Here is a 22,062-nt window from a genome sequence, read left to right on the forward strand (position 1 = left end):
CGAATATTTCCAGTGAAGCTAGATAATTCTCCAAGCCTGTCAACAGTCCTGACAGTGTGTGCATCGCTGTTGACACCCCCCACCATCCAAACAAACACATGCCACGGAGAAAATAATTAATAGCAAAGAAGCAGAGGAGAAGCCAGCCCAGTTTATGGAGGAGACAGCTTTTCGCTTTAAAAGTGAAGACGCACCATCTTGATCTTGTAAAAGCAATTCAAATGTGCATAAAACATGAAAATACATCGGTTTTTTTTGCCATCAGAGCGCGTAGCTTGTGGATCATGAATTATGTTTGATATGGGGACTGCTGTGTCCACATGTTTTTATTTCACATTCGGGCTGCCATTATTAGCAGCCTCACAAGCCTGATGACGGGAGGGAAGACTCTAATTGTCATGAGCCGGTTTTCTCTTTTTTTAAACTGAGTTGATTTCTGCGAAGAAGCGATCTTGAAAGCTCATACAGGCAGAAGAATCCTGAGCTGAACCACTTCTTTTTAGACTGTAAACTATCGCTGTAGTCTATTGAGCACACTATATTCTCCTCTGTGGGTCTGAATACTGCAGGCAGTAATTCCATTTACTCATCATCAGGTGCAAGGTAAATCTCATTACATTCAGCTTCTAAGTGGCTAATTTAATAGCTGCTGATTGGTTGATTAGATTTGATGTTGTGGTCCAATCACCATAATGACATGATTACTGCAAATTATGATTATTATGATGACGTGCGGAGGGAGTAATGGATCTTTTCCTGTACTGCTTTCTGTCAGCATATCGTGTCAGCTCTGGGTGTGTTTGTGTTTGTGCGTCCAGCTGCCTCAGGCTCAGCAGGGTCAGACGGGCCCGGCATCGTCTCAGCCCAACCTGCTCCACATGCCCCACAGACAGAGTCCTCTCCACCAGGCCTCTTCCTCCTCCTCCACCTCCTCCTCCTCCTCGGCTCTCAGCGTGGGGCAGCTGGTCAGCAGTAAGTGTCTAGCACAGCTCGCAGAAGCACAACATGCCTTCAAACGCTCAGAATAAGGAATGATGTTCCCGCTGACACATTAGAACATCAGCTCACCTGCATTTCAGAAAGCTCGTTTTCCTCTTAGTTCTGATTTGTCTCTGAGATTTTTACAAGTAAAATTGCAAAAAAAAAAAAGAAGAAGAAGAAGAAGAAGAAGGGCAAAATTTTCATTATTGTCACATCTCAGCTTATGTCTGGAGCCCTCAGTCCCGTCTGTTATCACTGAACATATGAAGCTTTGAAAAGCCCTAAAACAGCTGCTCACTCCAGTTTTTCGCAGCATTTCCTCCAAACAGGAGGCTGTGGAATAATACACATTTGGAAGGCCTATGTGAGAGCGACCAAAAATAAACTACGGTGTCTGTTTACATCATAATGGAGGGACGTGTCACCCAGTGCAACAGTGTGGCTCATTGTTGTGTTTTTAATACTTGCTGGACCACAATGGAGCTCTGCGACACAGGGGACTAAAATATCAGGCTTTGGCTCCATAAGCAGTACCTGTCAGCAGCACGGTTCACTGTTCTGCTGGTTTCTGTCTTTTCATGGGATTTGTTGGCAGTAAGAAAAATGACAATAATCACCAATGTTATCCTTCAAAATATCTGTCAGTGTGAAGTATTTTCTTAAATACTTTCTAGTAATTTTTGCTCTATTGCAGAGCAGTAATCTGCCGTATTCTGTCTCGTCTCCAGATCCCGACTCATCCTTGTATAGTCCAGTTGAAATATGCTGGCATATTTTTTCATTATACATGAAATGACAGCTGAGCATCTTGATAAGAATGAGATTTATTGCCTACAGTGTGTTTTCAAAATGCCCAGCAGAATCCAGTATGGACAGAAATACAGGCAGAAATCACATGATAATAATAAAACTCTGGTCTGTTTTCAGTGAAAAATCTTGTTCATTGAATGAGACGTCATGCTAGAATTTTTTTTAATGTATTTTGAGCACAAAAAATCCATTCACCTCCATTGTACTGGAGTGAGGACAGAAATCTCAGAAACAAATATGCCAAAATGTGCATTGCTGTGATCACTGCATGTATTTTTTCATGTAATTCTGATAAACTGAACCTTTAACATGGCTGGCAGTAGGTTTAAGGGTACAGACACACATTACTGCATTACTCTCAGTGTGGACAGCCTCTGGATGATCCCCGCCTCCCTACGATTGTTTTATTTTTTCCCTGACTGTCATTTTTTTGGTTTATTAGACAATCCAAAGTGGCGTGTGTTATGCATAATGAACATAAGTTTCATTCTCTCAGGGCGTGGGGCTTTGGCAGGGCCTTATAAATCACTGGGCCACAGCCTGTCAGCATGCAGCTACTGCCTTTAAAAACTCTGTTTTATTCAGATAAATTTCATTTGTCAGAGTCGATTCTCTTAAACTCCATGTAAACTCATTTCAAAGGCAGCTACAATGCCGCGGAATTTAATAAAAAAGCAAGTCGCCATTGATCAACTTGTTGTAGACATTGTGTTTAGTTTATGTTTACTTGTAGCTTGGAAAATATCTTATAAACCATAGTGGCTCAGTTCTGCAGTAAATAGACTTAATGCTTTATGCTGAGTTTGAGCCGTATCACTTCCTCTCAATATCATTTACAGCATACATACACAAAGCAGAATCCCCTGACAGAATCAGAACGAGAGAAGATGAAATGCCATTGCATTCACTGGCCACAAACAAAGTGCCAGAAACAGATTGAAAAGCAGAGGATGTCTGTTAATAATCAGATGGGAAAATGTCAGTCATGAAGAAGAATGCCGGCGATGTTTTGTATTCAGGTTGCTTTTATTTTGTATTCTTATCTCAAGTCAACTGAGCATGCCTGCTGTTTTCCAGCCGCATTAAAGGGAGGTTTAAGTGAGTTACTCAATGGCACATTTATACACCAGCCATGAGCAAACAGTTTATCTTAGAATGTGCATTCTGGGTAAAGACAAACACAAGTTAATGCAGGTGTGAATGCACAGGTTGTGTACAGTGACAAAACAACACTTAGAGCATTGACAGAAAACCAGGGAACACTGTACAAAGAGCTGAAACTTACAGGAGCTCGTATTTACAGTGTGATTTGAATAGATGCATAGAATTTCATGAACCAGCTGCCTGGAAAAGTAAGTAGTAAAAATGTAATTACAGTAGCAATAAGTGATTTAAAACACTTAAAACTGACTTACTAACATCATGTCAGATACATGTCACATGTTAGTAATTGGAGAATATCGCTCTAATTCACTTTTCTGAGTGACATTTTTAAGGTTGTGTAGGGATTTAAGTCCAGATTTCTAACTTTGACGCTACAAAATCCATCACTTGTGAGCCAGCCATCAAAAATGCTTTTTTTTTTTTGCCCTGATTTGAAAGACAGACAAAACCTTGACTTCTTTGTGTCCCGTAATAGCATGAGTCTAGCCTATAATTTATAAAGGGAGCTTTTTTCTCCCTCGTTTTCCCTTTCAACAGAGAAATTGAGTGTTTAACTTGTAATTGTCCTGTTGTAATTATTGAGCTTATTAGTGCGTTATTGCCATGAAGAAAAGCCCTTTTGGATTCTGACAAATCGTCTCCATTGTTTCAGCTTTTTCTTAAATTGCCTTTAAAAACCTTTTATTCGCCATTATGTTTGTTTTGCAAAGCTTTACCCCGTCATTCATTACTGCAAAATGAATGAGAAAAACCTTAAATCATGTTTGGATTGTGACTTAATAATGTCTAAAGAAAAAAGCAAAAATGGATCCAGAGCCTGGACCAGTTGCCATTAGTCTTTCAAACCACTAAGTAAATAGGCTCCTCTGGGAATGATGAAGAGCTGCTCATCACTGTGGAGATGATGGGACCCGAAGCTGTGAGTGCTGCGAGTCTGCAGTCCCTCATCCTCCAAGTGTTCACACGTCTGGAGCACGCCGCATACGCTGCACGTCACTTATGAGGCACAACGAGATGGCAGCCCCATAGATTTTTGCTTAAATACGCTTGGAGGATTCCTTTAATAATTCATTGATAATGACCAAGATGAATAATTCAGAGGCACAAACTTTGCTTTAGTAAGCAGGATGCCAGGGCACCTGACATTGATGTACAATGTGAAATCACTTTTTATTAGCGGAGAAATTCTTCAAAATGCTTCAGTCAAGTTTTTCAGATCCGCTCAAATGTGGAGATTCACAAACAGCATTTCTTTGTGTGAAAGGAGTTTTTCTTTATGGACTGTGAGAAGCTGAAGACTTGAACTGTCTTTACTGAGGGTCAGATGGATGAAATAATGTCTTTAATGTGAGCTAACTTGAAAATGTATGTGTATTCATGCACAAGGCTACAGCTCTCCACTGTCTGTGTGCCCGCTGAATTAACAACTTGTGTGTTTTTGTCCATATGCTTTTATATGTGAGATTAAAGATTTACACTTGCAAGCCGGAGCCGTGACACGTCTGTATTCACATCTCAGATTTGTCAAAACATCTCTCAGATGTGTGTGCTTTACAGCAAAGAGAAATAATAAGTTCTGACCCGGAGCAGGACTATTTTTTTCTAAGTTGTTTAGAGACGATCATGATCGCATATGGCTGGATGTTTGCCTCATTCACTCTGAAAAATAAGGTAAGCGGCGGAGGAGCAAAGGGCTAATAAAATGAGATGTGTGTGTTGCATTGTAGACCCGCAGACCGCCCCCAGCGAGGTGGACGGGGTCAACCTGGAGGAGATTCGCGAATTTGCCAAAGCATTCAAGATCCGCCGGCTGTCCCTGGGCCTGACACAGACTCAGGTGGGCCAGGCACTCAGCGCCGCCGAGGGGCCGGCGTACAGCCAGTCTGCCATCTGCAGGTAAGGACAAACAAAAGGGAGACTAAAATCTGACTGTAAATGCTCGCAATTATTTCCAATCAATATGCCCTGATTCTGTCAAATGAGAGCGGATGAAGCGGTGCGGCCTCAATGAGCTGTCTGGTGCTCTAATCTATTTTTCATCCCGCGTTTTAAGAGACATTATTAAGGTATTAAAATACATAATTGACTGACAAACGAAGCTCTCATGTCTGTACTTAGCCTCCATCCTCTGACATGACAGCCACGCGTTACTTATGCAAAATACATACACAAGTATTCCACGAAGCACTTAAAGCATTTAATAATTACTAAGGCCGGTCGCTGCTCGCTCCGCCTGAACATGAGAGAGCTTGACGGCGATGATCTGTTAATAAGATTGCCATGTTTTACTGCTTCCACGAGGACAGTTTAGCCGTAAATGGTGCATTATATATTCATGAGACAATCAGACAATCAGTGTTTCATTCCTCCTGTTGTTCCACTTGACTGATATTGTGCATGAAGACGGCAAATGAGCCACATTTCTCTTTGAGGACAGAAAAATTGGGCTACATGGTGTCTAAATATTACTTATTCAATAGTAAAATTATGTAAAAAAAACCCAACTATTTTAATGTCAAAAAGTTGGCAAGTGGAGGTTAACGGTAAATGTGTGGTTGAAAATCCAAACTTTCATCATTATTAATAAATTCATTTTAATGTCGCTCTGCGGTGCGGGTGCTTTGCTGGTGACCTGTGCTGTTTATGTGACACAGCGACTGCCACGCACCTCTAAAAATTTCATCACATCAACATCAAACAGCCGATAAAATGTGAAACAGAACAGGAGCCGGCGTTCTTATGAGGCCCAGACTAATGTTTAAAGTCCTAAAATCACACATGAATTATTAACGGACAGGCATAATTCAAATATTTATAACATACATTAAAAGCCATTAGCTTCAAAAATAAACAGTCTGTGGGCTGTTCCTCATGCCGTTAAGACAATTTTTTTTGTTTGTATGACATTGGACATGACATCCTGATGTTTTAAGTAGCGGGGCAAACTTCACATGCTTTAGTTTAGTTAACATCAACATAGACGTGAAGTTTGAGGTGAAGCGGGACGTCACGGTAGCTCTGGGGCTGCAGCTCTGAGCTCAGACAGCCAACAGACACTGACAGATGCTTCCATCTTGTCTGCTTTCATTGCTCACTGTGTTTCCAGGCATCTCATTAGTTTATCTAAACAGGCACAGGCATTACACCGGGGTATCTTCAAACCAGTGGTGGCCCCACTTGGGTCTGAATTAGGTGAAATGAATTCAAAAACTTTTGGAAAGAAGGAATCCGACTGAAAGCAAAGAGCTTTTATCCTATATTTTGGAGTCATACTTAATGTTAGTGCTTCAAACTGTTGAGATTTCATTTAACTTCTTAAGCTCTGGTTTCTGTAGCCGGCATAAATAAACACAATCATAATTTTATCTTCTTGTGCCACCTTATTAAATCATAAACTTAGCCTCATTTCATCAATAGGCCTAAGCAGGGTTGGACAGTAAACCAGCTTAAACAAAATACTGACATCATGAATCTGGAATGGTGTATTGTTCCGATATATAATAGCTATTGTTAAAATATATTTCAACAGACCAACATAAAGAAGGTCTGCAAAAACTGAACCTATAGTGTAAAATCAGCAACATTCATGGTAAAATTTAAAGGACATACATCCAAAGATGAAATAGAATTAAACAGACAAGTTCAAGACTGGATAAAAGTAAGTTTTCTGTCATGATATTGGTAAATACTGTCACTACATGAAATAAAGTTACTCGAATGCATCAGACTCAGTTTATTGCCAAGCAGGTTTCCAGAACTCTGATGTTGTGTTTTGGTGCAAAACATTAAACGCTCACAAGTGGAGCATTTTTTAGAAAAGGATAAAAAAGATTTTTTTTAAAGCAAACAATAAACAAATAGTAAACAAATATGAAATTACTGGCAAGTGGAGCAAATTTAAGCGATTGTCAGAAATAAAAAGAATAGTAAAAATATTTGCAGCCTGCTGGGGGGTGGACATTATCTGAATGGTTGTTTTTGACTGAATTCAGTTCCTGACAAATCAGAAATATGTCATCATGTTATTTAAAAAAAAATCCAAAATTGCCATGAGACATTCTGTTCTTTGCTTTGTAATGTTCCCCACAATCATCTAAAACAACCACAGGGACGTTCTTTAGCTTCATATAATGTCATAATGGTGAAGAGTCTCAGCTATTAGGTTGATTCAGCCTTTAATATCACAGATTAGATCAGATAAATATTTTCTAACCAGCAGTAGCTGAAGTCAACCACCTGACCAGTATATTTATCTGATCATTCTGTCAATTAAACAAAGCAAACATGACCAAATGACACAGAAAGCTCATCCACATATTACAACACTTCTGTTAATGTGATGATTTATTCATAGAGCACACCTTATAAAGCGCTTTATAGACATTTAAACTTTAGAACAGGTTGGAAGCACGTTTTCAAAGCCTGAATAAACAAACATTTTGCAGATATGCTGGTAATTCTGATGTAAACATGAAAATAAGGTAAACTGTAGATTTCAGGTCACATCACTCAGCCTTGATTTTAAGCCTGTAGCTCTCAGATAGCTCTCTGTGGTTCAGGACTGTAAACCCTGAGGCGGACTGTAACTCAGGCCAAACATGCAGCATGTCTAAGCAGAGCTCCGGAGGTACTTTTAAGGAGAGCCAGAGAGGCTGCCTCCTTCGTGCTGATGCGCTGGAGGAGGGAGTGCATACCCCAGCTGAGCAGCTCTCAACTCATTTTAGTATCTGCAGTTCCTGTTGATCCATGAAATGTCCTGTCTCTGGTGACTCTTCATATTTACTAATGTATTCCCCGCAGTATGGAGCCCTCCTCTTTCCACTGTTTAGGAGGAGGACGGGGTTATAAATAATACCGCCTGTCGACAAGGAGGAATGCACCAACGAGGTGTAGAAACAGAGGAAGTTCATGCATGCATGGGCATCTCGCCCTCAGCTCACCTCGCCATTAAAAACAGTCTTTTTTTTGCGTTGTTTGTCCTGCAGAGAGCTCAGCTGCCTTTCCACGAGAGTTACCTTACTAAAAGCATTTGCTCACATTTTTAGGTTTATTTAATAGTTTCAAGTCTTTAAGAGCATCTATTGTATGAATGACACCATTCTTCTATTAGTAGATGTTTAATGACTCTGTGGTTAAACTTTATTTCAGACATTAGATCAAGATATTTTTTGTGAAATGTGAATGCGTCCTGGTGACTCCGGGGTCTTTGCTACGTCTCTCTGGTTTAATTTCCTGTGCAAAGAAATCCTGAGAATAAATTAAAAGGATTCAAAATCACCCAGGACACAAAGCATAAAATATCCAACAGTCCTGAGTCCCTTTGCTCTTTTTATTAAAAAAAAAAAAATACTGTAATTGGACATTTATTGACAAAAAGTAGCAGTTAAAACTGTCATTGGTTCCCATCATCCCCCATTTCTGTCAGCTTGTTTCCTAGCCAAATCCCCTCATGTAAATATTAAAACCCAACCAGCTTCTTCATATGTAGTCCTTCTATTTGTAACCAAATATCAATGTGTCCCATAGATGTGTAATATTGATCTTTTTATCATTATAGAGTGCTTTGGAAAGCCACATTTAAAGAATTCTTACTTGAAATGTGTGTCACTGTCACTACTGATTGTATTATGTACAATCAAAAAGCAAATATCTGCACAGTTTTTCTTGTCATGTCGGTATTAAAATGAAAGTCTACTGTTGTCAGGCTCAGACCATATATATATATAGCTCATGTGGAATATTGCTTCAACAACAGGCTGTTTCTTTTTCATTAAGATAAAGAGATGGTCCACTCTATTTTAATGATAATAAACCTTACAGGCATGAGAGGAATCCTCTCTAATTCAAACTCCATCATACATTTCATATCACGCACAAAATGCACCTGACGGCCATTGAGCTGCCACCCAGCAGTGTTTTCAGAAAATGCATCGTTTTCCGTTCTTTCTGTGACTCGCTAAAACGCCGAGTCCATGTGAAGTCTGAATTACGTGTGAAGTTGCAGGAACTTTGAGTATTAGAGTGTGTAAATGTATCCTTATTAAATATAAAATGAGAGGTTGTTAGAAGATGAAAGAAAGTTTGAAAAATGTATTAAATGTACATTTTGATTAATAATTCAAGCTCTTTTTGTAAATAAATGATGGTGCCATATTTAACTGCATGCATTAGTGGATTTTTTTTTTCTTTCTTTTTTTGGTTTTTAACACCTGAATGAAAGAAATGGAATGTTTGGGAGTAATTCCTGTTTTGTTTTTCTGTTGATTTATGACGACTTTTGGAAGTACAGTAATAAAAGCTTTAGTTAGATGTTTGCTATGTCTTTGGTTCAACTGGACCTGACTTCTAGACATTGGCAGTATCTCCTTGTTCCACTATTGCCAATTTGGGACAGAGAACCAGAACCTCGCCCAGAAAATTTACACACTGCTGGCAACCGTCACCTCCAGCTGCTGCAGCTGAGGTGTTTCCAGGTGCAGATGTACAGAGGAGTTTGTCCCAGATGTGCACCTGGATGTTAGTCTCAGTCCCTGTGGCATTCTGGTTGAGGAGACTAAAAGGCAGGCAGCTTATCCCTTGTTCTGGCAGGGCACCTAAGTAAGATTCTTTTTTCTCAATTCTCCCCAGACACACCATCCTGAGAAGCCACTTTTTCCTACCACAGGAAGCCCAAGAGAACACTATAGGTAGCAGTCTGACAGGCAAACTGAACCCTGGCCTTTTATATCCTGCCAGGTTTGAGAAGTTGGACATCACCCCTAAAAGCGCCCAGAAGATTAAGCCCGTTCTGGAGCGCTGGATGGCCGAGGCTGAAGCCCGCCACCGATCCGGCATGCAGAACCTGACTGAGTTTATCGGCAGCGAGCCCTCGAAAAAACGCAAGCGGAGGACCTCTTTCACCCCGCAGGCGCTCGAGATCCTCAACAGCCACTTTGAGAAGAACACACACCCCTCCGGACAGGAAATGACGGAAATAGCCGAGAAACTGAACTATGACAGGGAGGTGGTGCGCGTCTGGTTCTGCAACAAGAGGCAAGCCTTGAAAAACACAATAAAGCGTTTGAAACAGCCCGACCTCGGCCCGGCTGCACCAATGGACCCTCTCACTGATTCTCTAGAGGAGCTGCCCAAATGAACGAGCTCTCCGGCAAAACAGTGGAGTGGAAAAGTGGCAGCCATTAAAAACAACAAAGGTGGATGAACTCCTCTTGAAATGAGAACTGAAAAATGTTCCCAAGTCACCTGGATGGACAGTCCTGAGTTTGCAAACAAAAACTATGTGTTGTCAGTGTGATTAACCACAGTTATGTAAATGGCGAAACCAAAAACACGAAAAAAGAGATTAATATCTGAGAATTATGTACAAACATACGGTGTGCTGTTTCTAAGAGTTTTAGATTCTGGCCTTACAGACCAGACTGTCGCCCAAATTTTGGCTCCCACGAGGAGGGATTTAGTAAAGAGATCATACCAAATCTAAACAGTATTTACCAAAGTCTGTTGCATCTGAGTACTAAGAATAATTTTGTAATGTAAATGTGCTCTAAATTTTTACATTTGTACTGGCAAAATCTAAGCTATATGTGTGAGGTTGAGTATACATTTTATCTTTGTCTCGCTTACTTTTTTCTTCATTGTTTGTAAATATCCTTATAAAAGAAACAAAAAGAAAAATGCTGTCTTCAAATTGAAATCACGACTGAAAAAGTTCTCTTTTGGACAAAAAAATGAACCTTTGCTGTTAAACGATTGCATAATAATGTTGTTTGCCTCCGATTTGTGTTTCATCTGCAAATATTTTCAGTCACGGTGTAACTTTGTACAACTTTTACAGGTATTTATTAATGAGTTCATGAGATTGTTTCAGAGGATGGACAAAAAGGGAGAGGGAGCTGAGGACTGTCACGCGATATCGATGGTGATGAGGGGTTTCGGTGTCTGTCGAGTCTCCTGCAGCTTTGTTTTGAGCTATTGTGTCATTCTGTTGCCAAAGCCTGATAGCCAAAGAACACACACAACTTCAGCTCAAGGACTGGGGAAGATTTTACCCTTTTGTTTATTTGTTCACATGGCTTTTCTCCCCCTTTTTCTAAAGTGTTTTACTCTGTGGGTCTAATTGAAAAGAAAAAAAAAACACTATCATGTCAAACAGCTACAACGGTGTCTGCTGTAATTTCTTACCACTGCAATATAGAAAATGGGTTTTCTTTTCCCTGCATGCTTCAACTTATACCACATAAAGACATGTTTATATATAAATTCCACCAGGCAGCCCAAACTTTACACCATTTGACTGAAAAATAGCGCTCCATTTTACGTTACTCTTTAATTACACCCTAAAATGAACTAAACGTGTGTGGTTGAAGTATTTTTGTTGCCACTGACCAAACTACTGAGCTCATGTCAGTTTAGATGTTTTTATAAAGCGAATATCTCACATCGGATATGCTTTTCTGCTAAGATAACGTGTTGTTTTTCCATCATGTTCTGCCTACTTTTCAGCTAAATTAAGATTACAGAAATGTTTTTTTCACCGCTGATTAGATCATCTTAAAACTGCTAATTTAGTAGATTATCTTCAAGAGTTTATGTATTTGTGGTGTTTGCTATTATGGTTTGCATGGGTGGAATTAATTTCAGTCCACTGATTTCAATAATCGACTCTCCATCTCTGCACACTTTTACTTTTACATAGTAAAACCTTGTCAGAAATGTCAATAATCCAGACCAAAAAAAGGAAAGAAAAACCTCTCAGACCGTCACTACAAATATTTGGCTCTTACAAAAACCCTCACAGGAATAAGGAGGGGGGAAAAAGAGGTGTTTGTTGAGAATAAGTGTCACATGTCAGGATGAGTGAACTTAATTTGAAGTGAGGTGAAATTTGATGCAATTTTATTCAGAATCATGTGTCTGCTCGATATATGTCCCTCCATGTCACATCGGTTATCTCAGTTGTTTTTTTTTCGATCCCCTGTGCACTGCTGTGTTCTTCTTCACTGCCTGGAAAATAATCACACACACTGTAAATGTAAGAAAACACACACAAAAAAGCTTTACATGTCTGTGTTTTTAAAGGATTCACAGAGAAAAGGCAGCAAAACCATACAGAATTTTAGCTAAATCATCATCTGCACATCCACAGTGGCTCGTTTTCACCTCTAGATTTTGTGTATTTTTTATTTCCTCCCGTTAGAAAAAAACTTCAGGCAAACCTTTGGCCAAAAAAACGCATCATGTCTCCACAGATAATTATATGAGAAAGCAGCAGTGGATCAGTTCTGAGGCTTACCAATAAAGCTGTAACCAAAACCAAAAAAAAAAAAAAAGAAGAAATAAATAAAAAGAAGACACGGAAAGGAGTTATGCCTTTGCTCAACCTTTCAATGCTGGACCAAAGCTCTATAGTTATGCACATTGTACAGAGAAATAGATTCATGATGTTGACAATCTTTAAAAATCTGAGAAGAAAAGAATTGAAGAGTAGAAATGTACAGTAGTTTCATCCAAGGTTTACCTCAGTACTGTTCTTGTGAGAATCATACAAATGCCATAAAAGCAGTCGCAGGTCAGTAGAAAAGACAGAAGATTACTCTGCACTGTGTGTCGATGTTCACCTTCAACGTGGAGGGAGAGGCTTGTGGTTTGATTTATTTTTTATGAAGTGACACATGATTGTTTTATTTTTTTCTTTTTGTGAAGTGGTTTCTGAGCCACGCGTGACTCATCTGTTTTCTATTATTGTAGAATTATTTCTCATTCCTTTGTGTCGTACGTTCACCTCTCAGTTCTCACAGCCCTATAGACCCGCGTAGAGGAAAAAAGGAGATTACAGTGATGTTGCTCTTAACCCAATTAGGATGATTTGTTTATCACCTTAAAGTACATTTGTGAAATTTTACTAACACAGCCAAACTGGTTTGATGTTTTGTTGATAGCTGAAGACCTAGAAACCAAAGCTGAAGAGCCTGCAGAGGTTGGTTTTCATTTTTTTATAGACTGAAAACTGTACTTAATCTATAGAGCAATATCTGTTTGGTCAGTTAAGCAGCACTTTGTGTATTTCTTAAAAAAAAGAGAAAAAAACAAAGCTTCAAGTCTGTCACATTGATTTGTACCATAATTAGTAATAAACAATTGTTTGACATGAATTCTGTGTTGAGTTTCCAGTGGAATTACTTGTCTAATACCCAGATGTGTCTTTACAGCATAATTACAATGCGTAAAAAGTCAGGAACCTACCTTTTTACATTTACAATATATTTCATACCATTTAATATATTTATTATGCTGTAGGAATTTCTAATTTAAGTAAAACAACATCTAAAACGGTCAGACTAACACTGACAGCCAAAGTCTGAAAAAATGTCAAATAAAAACTAGCCACAGTTAGCAAATGATTTTTCCAAAACTGTAATTCTGTAATTTAAATATGTGTATGATATGATGCAGTTAGCTAACAGTGCAGTAATCAGTAGCCTGTTCCATGCAAATAAATGGATCAGTAGTTAGATTGGATTTAACAAACACCCAAACTTTAAAAACACCACAACTAAATAAATGGCTTCTAAAGCTAACTAGCTAATTTAGCTTATTTGTTTTCACTAACCTACCACTGAATCACATATTTAATTGTAGAAGGTTGTGTATTTTTATTATGTTATTTAAATTTGTTATTACGTTGGCAATTCTGTTTTCATTACAAATCAAATAATTTTAGTCACAATGGAGAAAATACCCAAGATAACCACTTAATCAACCCCTGCTAACAGTAACTAGCTTACAGGAGATGTTAACTGCCAGCTCGTTTTTGACTCTAGTGAATTTCAACCATTTAGTTTGATATATCTACCTCTAGGTTACATTTTAAATGTAGATTAAACTATTTAATTTAATCATTCATTCCTCATAACTAAATGAGACAGGGTCATGAAGGCGAAAACAAAAGCTAGCTAATAACTACCTTTAAAGGTGTTATTTTCATTTGCTGAATCTGCATGAACTCAAACTTAGCTAACTCCTGCTAACAGTGACTAGCTTAGCATGGCTGCAGCAACTGTCATCTCAGCTCTTGACTACAGTGAGTTTCATGTGAGTTGTCTGATCAAACTTGAGAATTACTTCTCAAATAAATGTTAAAAACAACCTCTAAATTACCTGCAACCAGTAGCTAGCTTAGCACTAGCTGCTTAGTTATTACATGATACAGCAAACTTAACTAATTCCTGCTAGTGATAACTACCTGGAGTGGCACTAATCGCTGAGTTATCACTTGGCCATGATGAAACAGACAATTCATGCTAATGATAACTAGCTGGAGAAAAAAATTAGCTAATTCATGCTAACGTTAACTAGCTTGAGTAGCACTACCAATAAAGTTTTCACTTTGGTTTGACAAGAAAAACTTAGCTAACTCTTGCTAATGGTAACTAGCTTTAGTAACTACTACTAAAGTATCCCCTTGTCATGATGGAACAAACTTAACTACTTCCCGCTAATGGTAACTAGCTTAGCATAGCACTAGCTTCTTAGATATTGTTTTGTGAAGATGGAACAAACTTAACTACTTCCCGCTAATGGTAACTAGCTTAGAATAGCACTAGCTTCTTAGATATTGTTTTGTGAAGATGGAACAAACTTAACTAATTCCTGCTAATGGCAGCTAGGTTTAGTAATTCTTGCTAGCTAGCTATCCCCTTGTCATGATGGAACAAACTTATCTACTTCCTGCTAATGGTAACTTGCTTGTGTAGCTTCTTAGCTATTCCATGTCAAGATGCAACAAACTTAACCCTTTAACCTGCAGTCAATTCCAGCCATTTTCAGTACAAAAAAATCGCTAATATTCTATTTGTAAATAAAAATATGACGAGAAATACAGGGAATATTGGACGCGCATCGTGAGGTGCATTTCCTTGAAAACAACCCATTCGTGGATTATATACCGACTTCAAGACATGTTTTGGACAAAATATGTTACTGGCTTGTTTCGTCTGGATGTCCAAGGTTGGATTATGGCCGTTTTTTTGTGGAATATTTTCATCTGTGTGTAATAACGAACCCGGAAATGCGAGTCACGCTGTGTAACAAACCGCCGTGTATAGAGAACGGATGGATGGATATTCATTGTTTGTCGGACAAATGTGTTTATATTACCCGCTGTGGTAATCACATCTGAAAGTGGTTTATACCAGCGGATTCATGAGAATCTAAGCTTTCCATCGTTGTATAATGTTTCTATCATCGAATTTGCAGCGTCGGTCAATTAAGCGAAATACTTTAGCGCATTTCAAAGTGTACCGTCGGGGGGACACTGAAGCGCACTGAAGCGCAAAGGGTTAACTAATTCCTGCTAGGGGTAACTAGCTTAGCGTAGCATCATTAACTTTCATTGTGGCTTTTGTTGCTCCAATTTAATGATGTTACACTTCCTTTAAACATCAAATTTAAGAGTGTTCAACTAAGGATTTGTATTTTATATGTTTCTATAAATCTTTTTGTACAAAATAGAAAAACCCCACTGCTTTCTGTAACTGGCTGTAATTAATCTGAATTGAGGTAGTCGTCTTAAAGCTCCTTTTAAATATAAAACTGCATTTCTCTCACCTTTCTACTGTTGACTTCATATTTTGCGTTTCAGAAAAATATGCAGTATATACAGGTGCAGGATGCTGCATGAGTTCAAAGTTTTCAGCAACATACAAATATTCAAAAAACATCACGGACTCTCTTTTCATCTTTTCCAGCTGCACACATAAACACAGTTATTGACGAAATCAAATAAAACCCAACTTGTCTTTGAGAGGTCATGGTCAAGTGCATCTGAAATCACCTCAGTACAAACCTTCCTTTTTTTAAGGTGGTGTGCAGTTATTTGACCCGTGCGACCTGATGTTCGTGGAGGGACGGATGAATGAATTTAAGTTGCCATTTGATGTGTTTTAATGAGAGAAGACGCTATAAAAAGAGGCTCGCATACAATATTTAGCAACTTATTTAGATTTCCTCGGGGTCAGTGGAGAAGAATACATGTCAGGTTTGCTTCTCATCAAAGCTTCATGTGTTTGCCTCGCCAAATAACAACAAGACAAGTGTAAAAGAAGGAGAAATATATAAATAAACAAGGAGAAAGCCTTTTGAAACTAAACTCAAAAGTTTGATACAGCTTCCCTGTCCATGATGCCTTTGAAAAACGGGCAGGCTGCTGAAAAGAAAGTAGTAAATAAATAAATAATAATAATAAAAAGCACAGACAACATAAATTATTAACATTAGACTGAAAACTGATGTTCAAGATGCTTTTTCGTCTTCCTTTCAGCTCTCTCTCCCCCCTTCATTTCAAAACACTGGATGTATTTTTGAGCGGTGATGGCTGAGGTGTACACGGCTCCAGCAAACTTATTTGATATTCTTTTGTTTTCTCCCCGCACCATTTTCATTGTCTTTTGCCATTAACAATGTAATTGTGCAGATGCAGCTCCTGACCCATATCTGTTTTCTCAAACTGTTTGTATTCCGACGCTGATAAAAGTTTGCTTTCCATCGTCGTCTCTCCGCCGCAGAGCTTTTGAATGAAGACTAACAGCTCAGTTAAAAGGAATCCTCACGCAGATATTACAGAGTAAATGTCAGCGCTCCAGCTTTTTATCAATCATCCCTGGAGGGGAATTTGGTGAGAATGAGTCATGCCCGAAAAGTTTTGTTTTCATTTGTGTGCAATCTAAAGTTTTCGGTATTCCAGATTTAACAATTTAATCTTGTTGAAGGATGAATGTTTAATCCCGTTCTTCATTTCTGTCTTTTGTAGAAGCTCATTGTAGTTTTAACTGCGTAAATTTGCCAAACTGTGTGAAAACACCTTAAAAACCTGACATATTTTGATCTAAATTCATCCATATCAACAGCAAATGACCTGAAAAGATAAATAGATCCAACATGCAGGAATTATTTTGCATGTGGTTTAGTGAAAACAATCCAAAGAGCCCAAATTTAGTTGCTGTTTTAGTTAGAGGAGCAAGAATACCGTGGCACGTTTAAATGTCTACCTTTATTTATTTACGTATTTATTAGTGAGCTGAATAACTTTGGATTTCAGACAATAATGTGAAAATCCTGTTGAGTGTCTCTTTAAGTCAGGGGTGTTAAACATGCGGCCCACGGGCCAAAACCGGCCCTCCAGAGGGTCCAATCTGGCCTGATTTTGTAAAGTGTAAAAACTACAGAGAAGATATTAACTTCAAACTGTAAATTTGTAAAACTATAAATTTATAATAATTTCTAGACCATGACAAGTTGTTTTGATCAAAAAGTAAAATACTAGATTGTTCAGTTCCAGATAGCTGTGACTAAATGTTTTGTTGTTTTATGGACACTCTGTGATCTGGAAGTTGTAATGTGTAAATGATAAACTGAGGCCTGATATTGTTGATAGTGAACTCTTTTTCTTAAGAAATTTCAGGTTGTTCATGATGTTTTGTAAAAAGATAATTCCTTAAACATTTTAAATTTTGAAAATGTACATTTTTGCACTAAAACAAAGGAAAAAAATTGGAGTTGTTATTATTTATGGGTTTATTGTGTTATGATTTTAATGGTGGCACACTGGAGGTCAACTAACATGAGTTTGACACCGCTGCTTTAAGTGACAAAATACACTGTAAAAAAATTACCAATTTTAACCAATATCTTGGAAAATGTACAGTTTTTTGCAGATTTTCTCAGTTTTGCTTCAGATAACTAATAAAATCACTTAAAAAAGCATTCATGTATCATTTTTTTGATAAGACCATTTCCTTTAACAGTGTTTGACTGTAATTTTACAGTATTGTTTTAACTAGACTTAAAAATCAGCCAAAAATATTATTTTACAGATTTTTTTGTTAATCTGACAAAGAAATAAGTAAATATTTTTTCAGTTTTTGCTTTTTTGCTAAATTACAGATCAATTTTAGTAAAATCATGGAACAAAAGCATTAATTTATGTTTAGTGTAATCTGTGACAGTAAAACTTTGCAGCATTTAAATTAGCTGAAAGTATCAAACTTTGCAGATATTTGGTACTTGGATAAAAACTTCATATCTGTTTTTAATTTTCTTCTTTATAAGACCGAACCTGAAGGAGATTTCTTTATCCAGTTTGCATTTTATTTTGTTCATTTCATTAAACTTTCACTTTTTTAACTTCATAACATTCTCCATGTTTATGTTTTGGTTGGGTCGGACACATCTTTGCTTTCTATCTATTGAGGGAATGCACAATAGAAGTTATTTGCTTGTTTTTACAGTTTTTAAACAAAATTCCACCGTCTTTAAACATGTTCTATTCTGGTACTGATTTTTAAAGTTAATGAGTTAAAAATATTTCCACAAACTGAGGCAGTAGACAAGTAAAATATGAGGAAACACACACAGAAAGTTTGCAGACTCAAGCATATACTTTTAAGAAAACGCTGTTTCTTGGAAATCCTGCATTTTATCATTGTTTTCTTTGCGTATCGGAGATCTAAGAGCGGCGTACAGTAGTGTGAGGATTCACATCGAAGCCTTTGTGGTGTCTGATGTTTCTAGTAAAGACAGACGCCCAGTAAAGACAAGTTTTGATCTCTGAATCTTTGTGGTTTGCTGTTTTTTCTGAACCCACAGAGGCTAATAGGGGCAGGTGAGGCCTCCTTAAGAAGGATTTAAGGTAAACCGTGAGTCCTCCCTTGTTTTGTGTGTGTGCCATTTTTTTTTCCCCCAAAGAGAATCAAAGTGAAGACTTGGACTGTCTGACTTGTTGAAATAAAACATTCCTGTTCAACCTGCAACCACCTGAAATTGTCCTGAATGGGGGGGGGGAGGCCGGATAGAAATATAATGACATGTCGGCGCTCCAAATGGATTATGTTTCAATATCAGTCAGGACACAGAAACAGAGAGGTGGAGGGAGAGAGTGCATGTGTTGGATGCAGATGGTTTTAAATTGCTGCCTTTGTTTTCCATCAGGCATGAAGCATTCACTTTCCTTATCTTTCAGACAATGTGCGGTGGGCTGATGTTCTGGGTAAATGAACTGTCTGTATATCCCTCACCCTGCGCTCCTCCGCCTTCTTGTTTTCACTTCCTCCTCAGGGTTGAGATGTTGCTACACTGACTGTGAAGCCCGAGCTGCTCAGGCGTCTCCCACTTTGCTGCTCTGCACACCCAGATGCCTCTGGGGGTGCAATTACCAATCCTCACATGCAATCGAGGTTGGCCATGCATATGATCCCTTTTGCTTTCACTGTTGTTTCTGTTTTTTATGCCTTTTTTCAGCGTTATTAGCAATGACACACTGTGAGGTATTTGCAGGTAGAGGAGTTAATAGCCCGGGTCTTTACAGAGACACCTGTCTGACTTGAGCGGCTGATTGCATCGGCACATAGTCCATTTAACTTTCTAGCAGCCCAGTTTTTGAATGCATGTCTTTAGGCTGTGATGTCTCTGTTTTCTCGCAGCCCCGGACAGGAATCTTTTCCCAAAGTATCACCAGCAAACAGGTGAGAGGCTGCAGCTGCACACCTGCTCACTCTGCTCTCCACCTGCCTCACACAAAGAGAAGGAAAATGATCGATAACGCTGCGTTTTAGAAGTTCACATCATTTCTCTTTAATGCTGAGAAACACAAGGACACAGCGAAAACAAACACAGAACTCTTCAGTGTCGGTGGAAAGTTTTGATAGTTTAATCAAGACAGAGTCAAAGGAAGAAAAATCTCTGTGTTAACTTTGACCACCATTTTTTAAAATTATCATTATTATTGCTAAGTGATGTCCGCTGGGTAATTAGATTCAAGTTTTGTCCCTAAAGAGAAACTTTTATCAGAAATAACTTTCAAGATAAACCCTGATACTAAATCTTGATCCCAACACAAACTCAATGTTAAAATGTTAAATATAAACTACAAAATTTGGTGGTGTTGATGCTGCCCTCTTCTTCTCTTAAATTGGCAAATTCAACATCTGTGTTTACAGTTAGCCAGTTAGCATCTGTTAGCTACAACAATCCTAAAGTTATTCAACAAACTACAAGACATATTGCAGTAAATAAACACTGATGCAGAAGCTAAACCTCTTTTGCTTTCAAAGCTTAGTTTAACAATGCTACTCATGCTATCAGGTAGCTGATGAGCTAGTTCGACCTGCTAGTACCGTGAAGAATCGGTGTTAGCATTGCTAGGTAGCTCCTGCAGGCTACAGTGAGCACAGGAGAAGTTTTTGCTTTTAACAGAGTTGTGTATCTGTCACTGAGGAACATATTTAGAATAAGTAAGAATTAACCCGCTAATGTTAGCAGCTGCTGTCAACACTTATAACAAACCAAATTCACAGTGTTGCCTATAGTTAGCAGCTAAGGTAGGAAACTAAATAAAACAACATGCTGTGTCCATCCCATCCATTCCCTATACAAAGCTTTATCCTCACTAGGGTCGTGGGGGGTGCTGGAGTCTATCCCAGCTGACTCGGGCGAAGGCAGGGGACACCCTGGACAGGTCGCCAGTCTGTCACAGAGCTACATATACAGATGAACAATCACACTCACATTCCCACCTACAGGCAATTTATAGTCATCAATTAACCTCAGCATATTTTTGGACTGTGGGAGGAAGCCAGAGTGCCCGGAGAAAACCCACGCATGCACAGAGAGAACATGCAAACTCCATGCAGAAAGATCCCTAGGCCGGGATTTGAACCGGGGATCTTCTTGCTGCAAGGCGAAAGTGCTAACCACTAGAATAGTTCAGAAATTCGGAATGACGCTGACATTGTTTTCACTATCAGAAGCTAGCATATTAAGACTTGACTTAATTACTTTATTTTGCGAATTTCGCTGGATTTTGGTTGATTTTTTTGTGAATGTTCTTAAAGAAAATATTAGAAGTTTTACTGGTATATATGTAATCACTGTAGATATTTTCAGGATTTTTTGGAAGATTCTTGCTCATTTTTTGAAAATATTTACACAAATTTTCTTGCCAAATTTGGGGGATTTTTATTTAGGTAGTGTCTACAGATACGGACCCGTACCCGTAGCCAGTGGGCTACGGATATGGCACTTTCCATTTGCCCGACAGATACGGACCCGTACGCGAGTCTCGCGAGTCAAGAAGCTGCTAACCACTGCAAACTGTTGAAAGGTAAGCAAAGGTTAAGGTTAGGGTTAGTGTTAGGGTCAGGTTTAGGGTCCGTACCTGTAGTACCGATGCTACGGTCCGTACCGCTAGCGTCTACCGGGAGTCACGTGACCAGATGTCGCGTATCTGATTGGCAAATGGCAAGTGCCGTATCCGTAGTCCACAGGCTACAGGTACGGGTTCGTACCTCTAGCAACAACCTTTTTTTAAAAAAAAAAATTAAACGTTTAAGGGAAATTTTTAGAGAATTATTGGAATCTTCTTCCTGAAGTTTTTGCATATTTTCAGAAATTTGGGGAATTTTTTTGCTTAATTTTTGGATTTTTTCAGACAAGGAAACTATATTTTTTGCTGCCCAACAATGAGGACAACAGGAGGGTTAAAAGGAATTTTACCCAATCAACGATTAAGTAACACGGCAACACAGGAACCTTTAGTCATTTTAGGCACCACAATCTACCAAAGTTACACAACAAAAGGCCTCTTTTGACCACAATCCTGCTTTTAGTCGGGGTAAAATATCTGTCTAGTGCTGGAGACGATGCATGAGAAGATTTAATTGATCAGTTTGGACAAAGTGTTTTCGCCCAAGAGGTCACTGTCTGTTCACACACAAAAAATGTGCTACCTATCTTAAATACGCCCAAACAGAAACATCAAACAACATTTTTTACCTGAAATGGATGATTATGAGTTGAGAGCAGCAGATGAAAACTGAAACAGTTTCCCTCCTGTCAGGCACTTTGTAAGCAGCGCATGAAAAAACCCTTTGGCAAAGTGCAACTCTCCCGCACATGGGTCATCGCAGCTTTAAGAGCTAGAGGAAAATAACCGGCCCTGCCCTCCATCATCCTCTCATCCCGCTGACCTCTACGTACGGTATAGTATACTTACAGACGGGGAGAGGACGAGGGGGGAGAAAAGAGAATGATTGCATATCTGAAGGCATCAAGAGA

At 38.7% G+C, this 22,062-nt stretch overlaps 1 protein-coding gene across 3 annotated transcripts in view; it reads left to right on the top strand.

Moving 5' to 3' along the window:
* Nucleotides 1-13,106, top strand: part of pou6f2 (POU class 6 homeobox 2) — a 68,411-nt gene extending 55,305 nt beyond the window's left edge. For 2 of the 3 annotated variants that reach the window (XM_051940574.1, XM_022196215.2), the window contains 3 exons: nt 819-972; nt 4,683-4,851; nt 9,583-13,106. In XM_051940574.1, the coding sequence (XP_051796534.1) occupies nt 819-972; nt 4,683-4,851; nt 9,583-10,090 (831 nt within the window). In that variant the 3' untranslated portion in view covers nt 10,091-13,106. The remainder of the gene's footprint in view (nt 1-818; nt 973-4,682; nt 4,852-9,582) is intronic. The other variant, XM_051940575.1, reaches the window with a different exon arrangement.
* Nucleotides 13,107-22,062: the final 8,956 nt, after the last annotated feature.

The sequence above is a fragment of the Acanthochromis polyacanthus genome, chromosome 20 (genome assembly GCF_021347895.1).
Source record: "Acanthochromis polyacanthus isolate Apoly-LR-REF ecotype Palm Island chromosome 20, KAUST_Apoly_ChrSc, whole genome shotgun sequence".
NCBI classification, from domain to species: Eukaryota; Metazoa; Chordata; class Actinopteri; family Pomacentridae; genus Acanthochromis; species Acanthochromis polyacanthus.